The sequence below is a fragment of the Limulus polyphemus genome, unplaced genomic scaffold, assembly GCF_000517525.1.
Source record: "Limulus polyphemus unplaced genomic scaffold, Limulus_polyphemus-2.1.2 Scaffold1077, whole genome shotgun sequence".
Classification (NCBI taxonomy): domain Eukaryota; kingdom Metazoa; phylum Arthropoda; class Merostomata; order Xiphosura; family Limulidae; genus Limulus; species Limulus polyphemus.
This window is the reverse complement of record NW_013666687.1, coordinates 267974-278907: the sequence shown is the minus strand read 5'-3', so window position 1 is coordinate 278907 and position 10934 is coordinate 267974. Positions and strand designations below refer to the sequence as shown.

Here is a 10934-nt window from a genome sequence, read left to right as displayed (position 1 = left end):
GCTAATAATCCAAATTTTAATCATATATGAGTTTTAAGTTCTTAAGTTGATAAGGCAATATAAAAAAAAATCCTGAATTCCCCTAGTATGAGAATTGAACATTTCCTATCGAGGCATCCCATCTTCTCTAATTTATTTATCATCCCTCCAATAAGTATGAAATTTAATGTATATTATGTATTATAATATTGTAATTGCTCAGGCAAAGCATAATTTTCATAGCCTTCAATCTTATTTGGTTATAGAGCCATGAAATAGACAACCAGATCCATCTTGCTATGCCCCCCTATTACATCCTCTCTATCAGAAATTACCAATAGTTCTCTCTGACATTTAAGACTTATTTATAACCAATAGAAAGCCAGGGTTTTCATTTATCAAGTGACATCTCATATTATGTTGTTTTCTGTACAGAGAATTGTCTATTTTGCCTCCAGTTCAAATTTTATTCCCATGAGAAGCACAATGATGAGCTCAGCTGAACTTGTAAGGGGTCTTGTTGCATGGTTAGATAGCCAGAAAAATTGTGATAGCTATGTGACATTGTATGCTTTTTGCATGCTATTATTCTGTGTTATGTGGTGCATTATTTAATTAAATAAAAGTAGGGTTAAGTGTCATTGACAGTTGACAGCAAAAAAGAAGACCCTAGTAAGTACTTCATTTCTTGTTTTAAATGTGTATTCTTTATTTATTGTTATAAAAGTAACTAAAGTGTAAAAATTAGAAACTTTTTAGGTTAGATTTGGTAAAGAAAAGAATAATAACAATAATAATAATAATAACAAATTTTTGTGACATATGCTCACGAGTAGTTAGTGAATTATGTAATTGGATAGGGTAATGTGAGCAACACATTTGTCAAGTGATTTAGAACTTGTATAGCATGAAAATTAGTTAGAGATGGTTCCAAGGGCAATACAGCAATAAAGTTTAAATATAAATAGATCTATATTGTTATGAGTTTAAAACTATTTAGGATAAACAAAAGTAGTTTCATGTTACAATTTGAAGTCATTCTAGAAAGAAAAAAAGAGTAATTTAGATTGATTTTTTTTGGGGGTGGTTATGAGGTCAATTAAACTGACTAACAACGTACAGAGTTAGGGTAAAGAAAATAATAAATGAAATATGAAGTTTGACTGAAAAAAGTTTGAAAATTATTATAAGAGGTTTTAGAGATTATGCAAATGAAATTTGAGATTTTTCAGATAAAGAAAATTATTTTTGATTTAAACATGAAAATCAGTTTGCACTCAGAGCAGTCAACACTTTGACTCCATATATTCATTGAGAAATCTTAAACATTTTGATTTTTTTTTGTACAAATGACTTAATGATTATTGAAAGCTTGGGAAATTTCTTAAAGATTTGCAAAACATATTAGAAGTTGTAGTATGGAAACTATAAAGGTCAATTTGCGGGTTACAAACTAGGCTGATTTGACCAAGCCTGTAGTGAGAGAGTAGGGCGGTGGTGACACTGTCAGTGTAGTGTGGGTCAACACTGCAGCCAATATGTCCAGTAGAGTCGAGACGAGCACACACACTATGGTCTGATTGTGCCCTAACCACACTAGCCATATTGGCTAACTAACCACTTGTGTACAGGTGCTCATGATCACATTCTGCCCAACCCTCCCTTTCATTTTTGGTGAAGAGTATACCCTGGTCAAGATGAGATGTGGTGTCTCACACATGTCTGTATGGAGCCCTTGCCATTGGGTGTCACACTCTCTGGGCTTTCCCTTTGGGTATTGTCTGAAGAGAGCTCATCTAGGTTTAATTTCTGCACTGTCCTCTCCACCAGTTCACTGTTGGATTGTAGCATTTCTGTGTGAGGAGGTGAGTCTGAAAATAAATTTCTGAAAGACGCTTTGCACACATTCCCACCTGTCTTCTCCACTTCTGGTGCACCTTTTTTTTTTACTTCTATAAGAATGAAGTTATCATGAGGGTAAGTTTATAGTTTATGGAGGTTGTGTCACCCTCCTATTGGTGGAGGGCCTTTGTCATATAATAATAATGTCATCATGCATCAGTGCAGCTCATGTTAAACACTTGAATTTAGATAGAAGTTAGTCCAAGGCTAGTTGCATGCAAATCTCATGGGCAGACATACAAAGGAAATCTAATTGAAATGTATTTTCAGATTAGTGGAATGTTAACTTTTGAAAATATTCACTCAAAATGGTTGAAATTTGAGTTCTAGCTGTAGAATGTGATAAAAATAGTACTTATATTCTCAGTCTATGCTCTCGTAGACTAAAAAGATTGAATCATTCCTCACTAAACACTATTGATAGGGTTTCTGCCATCAGCACAAGTACAGATACGAAATACTAAAAATTAAAAAAATTAGCATAGATATAAGAAACTAATTTAGTTATTTTAAGTGATCAGGGCCATTGGAAAGTTTTCCATTTCGTTTATTAAGTTTGGAGATATACATACAAACATATAGAAAGACTTAAAACCAAACAATTGCTAATTTTGCATGTGCAGTAATCACATACTGTGTTAATACTTTGAATAATTCAACCTTGTTTCTGTGTTGGGATACACGTTACATATGTATTCACACTTTAACTGAAAAGTACCTTTTATAATGGGAAAACCATTTTTCACACTAACATTCAAATTTGATTTTGCTAGATATAGGTTCTTAAAGTTCACTTTTATTATTGAGTGAAATATGAGAATATGCCAGCTGAAATAGGCTTTAATTTGAACTAATGCATACAACTTAAAATCTTGCATATATTAGCATCTGTATATGTTGTGAACATGTTTAAAAGCATATCATTAGATAATGCTAGTTCACCCAAGTGCATTTTCACTGCTAATTGTAATGATGTATTATGCATCTGTCAAATTAGTTTTTGCTAGTGCTGAACGTTTTTACTTTAATAGCATACAAAGCAAAATAAGTTTAAACATTGGAAAAGAAGAAATACAAATGATGTGATTGAGATAAAAAAAAGTATACCGAAGTATACGTAAGTTTTAGTTTGTTTTCAAATTATAGGAAGGGAGATTTAATGGCATTAGTTTCTGATTTACATGCATTTATTTTTAAAAATATTTATAAATATAAAAAAATAGAACTAAAGTGTATACTTCACTGAAAATTATTGATTTACATTTTTTAACAAAAGCAAAATATGAAGTCTGTATATTGCCAGCTTTTTATGTATCAACTGTGGTTATTTCTCTTGGGTAATAATTAATATTGGGATGAATAAAACCCCTATAACCCTATAGTGTTTTTATTCATTTCTGTCAAGCCTTCTTGAACCTACGTGTTTTTCTAACATCATAAATTAATATTGGGAAATTGTGACATGAATTATATTATGAATGAAATTATTCTGTCAAAGTTATGGGGCTTTAGAGAGAGAAAAAGTAGTGATTCAATGGAGCAAAATGTCATAAAATGATCATCAGTATCTTATTCACTTTTTGTTTTGTGTTCAATTTTTAACTTTATATTACTTTGCACATATTCTCTTTTAGGTTAATAAAATTCAAGTATGATAAAAGATCATCAACACTATTATATAAATAATGAGGTGATTGTTTGCCTTTGCACCTTTAAATGCATTAGGTAATGGACAAACAAATGAAAAACCAGCTGTTCCTTTACAAAACTTCTGGTAAAACATAGTGGGTTGAGTACATTATATGAAAATGATTTTGGGGCCTCACAATTATATTACAGTCCACGTTATGACTTCCAGACATGCTCTCTTTGATGACTATGCATCTTGACAAAGTCCTACAGCATAATTTCTGTCGCAGGATGCTTTGTCACACATATGCCATATCCAAAGCATATTGATCCTGTGTGCATGCTCTCCATAAACCATCTAGTGCATGATAGTTTTCTAACACCCATTTCAACAGTCGGATCACACAGACTTGAATGTACGGAATAGCATGAATACCTTTTTCATTCTCCAGCTGCTTGAGGCATGCAACTGTTGAACAGGAAATATCCCTGAAAGCCTTATCTTGGTGAGCCCATACTCTGTTAGTCTCATTTTCAAATGGAAACACTTTATGATAATGTCGTGTAATTAACTTTTACCACTAACCTTCACGTGTTACAAGAAAACCTACTTTACTTACCACACTGTAGGTATGATTTGTTTTGGGTCATTTTCTGAGTGGTCCTGATACTCCGAGTTGATTCTTTTTTTTCCCATTGCCATTATATACAAGGAATATTCCTATCTTGAAACTGTAAATTCCAAATGTGAGTACATCTTTATGATCTGAGTCAATGAATGTTTTAAGACAGAATGTACTGCTATATATCTTAGTCAAAAGTGATAAATTTTTGTTGGAATATCACAATACTTAGGAAACAGTAAGCAATACCAAAATGTTGTTCTAATACATGACACTCTACCATAACTTTACATAGGCTATTGTTTATTTTCATATTTAAAATCTTTTTAGTATAATGTACTCAACCCTGTACTTATAGAAATGGAAAGTAAACAATCCTGATATATATATTTTTATTTTATACAGTTGAAAATTAGTTTCATCATATATTATATGTATAAAAAAAATTCTGAACCAACTATGCAAGTGTTCACAGAATGTACTTTTGTAGCAGCTCCTGGAATTATACTTTTAAGTTAGATACTTTGAATAGGTGTTTAATAAGGTGTATTATGAAATAAAAATAACTGAGGAATACTACTCAGAATTGTAGTATAGTTTCAGTAATTCCAAACAAGGTAGTTTCTTGATCTTTGTAATATTTCTAGACATAGGTTTGAGGTAGTTTAATTATAATCTGATGATAAGTAGATGCCAAGAGTCTTAGTGTTCTGCCAAATACTTCTAAGTTCTGAACTTTATTCCATATCTTTTTGTATTATAATAATTCTAATTTTCTATAAAGTTAATAGGAATCTGACTTGTAGCTTGTTTTTAAACTTAATATTATAGGCTGTAAATTCTGCTTGTTTCTTAATCTTCTCTTACACTACTTTAAAATCTGAATAATTTGGTATCCATGGGAATTTTATTTATCTCTTAAAGTTTTGATTTTATTGTTTTTATATTAGTATGTGACTATATGACATAATAAAGTTCAGTAATTTCTTTAAATTTTACCAAGTTTTATAGTAGTGATCCTTGGACAGTGGACAAGAGGGGGGTATTTCTACCACCCACCTTTTTTATCTTATTTAATCTAGTATTCCAGATATTCAAGGGTTTGAATTGTTCATAAAACATAAGTTGCACAATATTTTTTGTTTTGTTTTACTTGCAAGCTTGTTACAAGACTTTCAGGTTGTAAGTCTGTTGTTTCTAATGTTGCATAAAATTCAGTGTGATCCCAAAGGTGCAAGGTCGAGGTAATAAAAACTTCATATGTATTTACGATCATACTTAATTAAAGTACAAGTCTTGAGTCCTAGTTATGATTAAAAGTCAAGGTGAACTAAAGTGACAAGAGTTTTGTGTCATTTTATTGGTTATTTACTGCTAAACATGTTCAGCTGCCAGTTGTACAAAAAATATGGATCAAAATTTGATAATATTCAAAATAAATGAAGTGAAATAATTTTTTAATAATATTTGTTTATCAAATTTGGATTAGCTATAGGTTGTTCATGAAAGATTAGGATATTTCTTTGCTTAATTTCATGTAGAGACCAGGGTTTTTGTTTTTTTTCAAGTTGCAGACCATGTGTATCAAGTCAAAATGACCCTAAAATCAATTGTTAGGATTTCACAAAGATTAGTAATAGTTATACAAAAACTTTTGTCTCTAAGATTCATGAATCTTAATTAAGGAAGTTCAAAGTAATTGTATTACTTCTTTGTTACCAAAATTGATCAGGTGCTGTTATAGTTTAATAATTACTTATTTGTAACTAAACACATTTTTGTTCATTTATAATTTTACTAGCCTAGCTATAATATCTTTATATGAGGAGATTTTCTGTGTATTTATTTGTCAACATGAAGACTGTCAGTTCTAGTTCTGTTTTAGCCTGTTAAGACATATTTTAGAATTTGCTTTTTATGACTATTTTGAACTTATATTTTGATGCTTTAAATATGGTTCAACACATGCTTTGTATTTTACAGGTAGTACTAAACTATTCACAGTATATGAATTATGAAGACAATGGAAGTATCCCTCAGACATCTTCAGCTACTTTCTGTGGAAGTTTGGCAACCCATCCATTACCATCTTGTGTGGGTGAAAATACATCATTGTTGCCTTTTCTGACTAGTGCCTCTGATTTGGACTATCAAAGATATGGGATTCCCCCTTACTCTCTTTCCCTCTATCCAAACACATCCTGGAAACCTGAAGAAGAAGAAGGAGATACAGAAACAAAACCAAAGAAAAAAGCACATCGTAAAAAATCTTCTAGTAATGAAAAGCAGTCTAGTGGGAAGCAGAAGAAGGAAGATACTAGTATTCCAAGCACTTTATCAAACAGAAAATTGTCAGAAGGTACAAAGAAATTCTGGTGTATCTCTTGTAGTAGAAGTTTTTTTTCAGCTTACAATTTGAGGAGACATCGTAAAAATGTCCACAAAATGGATCTTCCTTCTCATGGGTCAGGTTTGGAAACACCATTGTCTACATTGGAATCAGTTTCTTTGAATATGCCTTTTGTTTCATGTTCACAGAGTGACATAGAGGGTGAAATTTCATCCAATCATCAAGGAACATCAATTCTAGCCACTGATCAAGAAAGTCAAAATACTCCTTGTATAACTTTCCCAGAGAATATCAATTGTCAATCTTCTGCTCTTACTGATCTACAACCTGTTGTTACTCAAGTACCAGGACCTTTCCAATATACAAGAAATGAAATCTTACCATCTAGTACATCTTTGATTGGGGAGCCTGGTGTTTACCCTGTTCCAGTAGTTGCTGTCCACAGAGGGATGAATTCCCAGTTTGGATCTGTTATGAAGCATTCTCAGGCACATGTAAGTACAAGTAAGTCCAGCAGGAGTAATTCCATATCTCCTCCTGTGGTTACAGTAACCCCGTCAAGATCATTTTCTGTTGATTTTGATCCTTTGGTTACAAAGGAATACTCTTCTCTTCAGCCTTTGCCACCAGGAGATGTAGACTTCAGTGGTGTGAAAGAAATACTTCATAGTACTGAAAAATGGGAACATCTTCAACCTATATCTGTGAGCCTCCCCTCAGAGGTTGGAGTGATGTTAACTCCTCCAGAAATATCCGTTTCTTATGGTGCACCTCAAGTGCTTAAATTCTCTGATACTTCTGTTAGTTCCATGGTGCCCCAGGAACAGTCAATTCCTAACATATTAGTAGAGAATGTATACAACAGCTCCAATTGTTGTGTTAAAAGTGGAACATCTTCAGTTAGTTCATCAAAGCCCAGTCAAGGAGGAACTTGTGAGAGTTCAAATTGTGGTGTACAGAGTATGAAACAAGTTCATCCAGAATTAATCTCTGCCAGCAGTAAGCTATTGGAGGACACCCATGATACATCAGATAGGGGCCAAGACATATATTTAGGTAGTCAAAAAAGCTTCAATGATTGTCAGAAAAATAATTTAAGCGGTGAGAAGCTAAACAAAAATAAAATTGTCACTTCTAACTGCCATGAAAACATGGACTATAGTGAAAATGATTCTTTCAATAGGTATGAAAGCTATGATCCAGGACCTGGTGCTATATTTGATAGAAATCAAAACATGGATAATAGTGATGTTGTTATTTCAAGTAATAAAAAAGTTTCGAATAATGATATTTACATTAATTCGAGTGATCAAAAGAATATAGATGTTAGTGAAGATGCTGTTTGTGAAGGTTTACAAGTAGTGAACAACAACCAGAACGTAGATGTTAGTGAAGATGCTGTTTGTGAAGGTTTACAAGTAGTGAACAACGACCAGAACGTAGATGTTAGTGAAGATGCTGTTTGTGAAGGTTTACAAGTTGTGAACAACAACCAGAATGTAGATTTTAGTGAAGATGCTGTTTGTGAAGATTTACAAGTACTGAACAACAACCAGAACATAGATGTTAGGGAAGAAGCTGTTTGTGAAGGTTTACAAGTAGTGAACAACAGCCAGAGCATAGATGTTAGTGAAAGTGCTGTTTGTCAAGGTTTACAAGTAGTGAACAACAGCCAGAACATAGATGTTAGTGATGATGCTGTTTGTGAAGGTTTACAAGTAGTGAACAACAGCCAGAGCATGGATATTAGTGATGATGCTGTTTGTGAAGATTTAAAAGTACTGAACAACAACCAGAACATAGATGTTAGTGAAGATGCTGTTTGTGAAGGTTTACAAGTACTGAACAACAGCCAGAACATAGATGTTAGTGAAGATGCTGTTTGTGAAGGTTTACAAGTACTGAACAACAGCCAGAACATAGATGTTAGTGAAGATGCTGTTTGTGAAGGTTTACAAGTACTGAACAACAGCCAGAAAACCATTTGTGGAAGCCAACAGAACTTTGACAGTAGCAGTCATAAGAGGGTGTATGAAAACATAATTAGCATATCATCAGAAATTTCATTGAGAGAGAAAATATCAAATGAAATCAATGAAACCTGCAGTGAATCAAAAGTGTGTTCACAAGAATGTGCAATTTCTGAAATGGCAGAACAACTGAAAACTTATTCACCACCTGAAAGTGTGACTAAAACTACACAAACTATAACTCAAGGGCAGGGATGCAAAAATGAAGATTTTGTTTCAAAACTTGGATGTGCCTTTAGCCCAGTCACAAGCCTAACTAGAGTTCTGCAACCCAATATAAAACTGTCAACTTGTGTTGGTTACGAGACGGTTGTAGATGCTGGATACGTTTCTACTACAGCTGATGGTGTGACAAAAGAGTCGCAATCCACAACATGTGTTACTCTGAAGCATGAAAGTCCAGACACTGTTGTAGATACGAGTTTGTCTGATTTGAATAAAAGTCTGACTGAAGTATTACTATCTGAAAATAATATCTTTAAAAGCAGAAATTTAGAAGTTGCAAAAGATTCAAGTTCTGAATTGGCTAGAAAAAATATCACTGAAGAATTACAAATGGAAAAAAGCATTTTGAAAATCAAAGCTGAAGAAGCTATTTTAAATGACACCGTTTCTAATTCTGTACAAATTACAGCTAATGAGACCAAGACTAAGAAACGTCTCTTGAGACAGGGAATAAGAGACACTTCCTTGAGTGATGCCTGCTCGTCTAGTGTACCTGTGATTCTAGCTAAAGATTTGCTATTAGAAAGAAGTATATCAAGGGTTAAAAGTCAGGAACTTAACGAAGTTACAAATAGTAATAACTCTACCGGTTGTTTGGCTAAAGATACAAAATTTCAAAGATCTGCATCAAGAAGAAAAAATCTAGAAAATGTGCATGATACTGATTTAGCGAAAACTATTAGTGACTGTAATCAACGACAAGAAATGTTATTGGAAAATAAAAGTCAAGATATTAGCGACAACAACATACCATTTCCAAGACATGAAACAACAATAGCGATAGATGGGTTGAAAAAAGACAGCAAAATATTCCCTGATGGAATTATTATCAATAAAGAGGATCTTGATGCTTCAAATACAAATACAAATGGAACGGAGTCTAGCAAGCAGTCATCTCTTGAAAATTATATTGTACCTTTAACAAGTTCTTCAATAATTGAAAACATAGAGAAGATTCCAGAATCTGAAGATATGTATAGACCAAACTGCCAAACACGCCGCTGGAGCATCAAATGCCTTCAACTTTCTGGAAGATCAGAGGGGAGCAGCTCATCATGTATAGAGGAAGAAAGTCAAAGTGAAGATAAATACAATCTTCCGGAAGGTGGTATTAGAGGTCGGACACGATCTAGAGATATCTCAAAACAATCACTGAAGCGCAATTGTACGTGTTGTGAAAATTCTACAAGAACTTCATCATTCTCCAAAAGATGTCGTATTACAACCAGTAACAGAGGTTCTCGAACACAAAATCAAAAACAGATGTTGTCAAAAATTAATTTACGAAAAACTCGAAGTTCAGTTCTGAGTAGTGGTGTCAGAACGAGGTCTTCTAGGTCAAAATGTCGCCCCATAGTTTATTTGTGAGAGTTTTGCTTTTAAGTCAAACGAACTTGTAAGAACTCCTTGTGTCACATGTACAGATTCTTATGAAAGTTTTAGTATTATTTTATCGTCAAGAATTTGAAATGATAAAAATAGTGGAATTTAAGAGAAATTTAAAATGAAGCTTTAAAATTCAAATCTGTGCATGCACTTGTAAATAAAAAATTAATACACTGCTAAATAATAAAGGAAAGCTTGTCATTTAAAGAAGATTAAACAGTTTTGTATAATTGTAGCCCAGTTATTATTAAACAACATGATTTGTTTTCAAAACCTTTATTGCAAGTACAGTTTGAAGACACTAAATTATTTGATACAGGCATTATATAAATGTCCACTTTTCAGTTATTCAGTTTCATAATTATCTTCCAAAGCTTTTATAATATTCTTATGTTCAAAATCATAAATTTTAAATAAGTTGCAAGACATTTTTATGAAAATGTTTATAAATATGAATCAGTTACTTTTGCACTAAATGCACCACTACATTACCACCAGTCACATTCTGCACAAACAAAATTTCCAGTTTGTTAGTGAATGTACCTTAAAGTCGTTAGTAAGATGTGTTTGCACATCCCATGAAATCACGATATGCCACAAGATAACTTTAATGTGGACAAAACTTAATGATGCAAGACTTCTTTTAATTTTGTTTTAAGAAGTTGAAGTTAATACTATTGTATTAAAGCTTTTATATGAGTATGTTATAACATGCACGAGTTTGGAAACATAACATGATGTAGCTTAAACTTCCTATACTTTGGTATGTAGCTATAAAATATATATATATATACACACACACACACACTA

At 32.7% G+C, this 10934-nt stretch overlaps 1 protein-coding gene across 4 annotated transcripts in view; it reads left to right on the top strand.

Annotated features, from left to right (window-relative positions):
* Positions 1-10868, top strand: part of LOC106462027 — a 68373-nt gene extending 57505 nt beyond the window's left edge. For all 4 annotated transcript variants that reach the window (XM_022389144.1, XM_022389146.1, XM_013921899.2 and 1 more), the window contains one exon: positions 6117-10868. In XM_022389144.1, coding sequence (XP_022244852.1) covers positions 6117-10106 — 3990 coding nt within the window. In that variant the 3' untranslated portion in view covers positions 10107-10868. The remainder of the gene's footprint in view (positions 1-6116) is intronic.
* Positions 10869-10934: the final 66 nt, after the last annotated feature.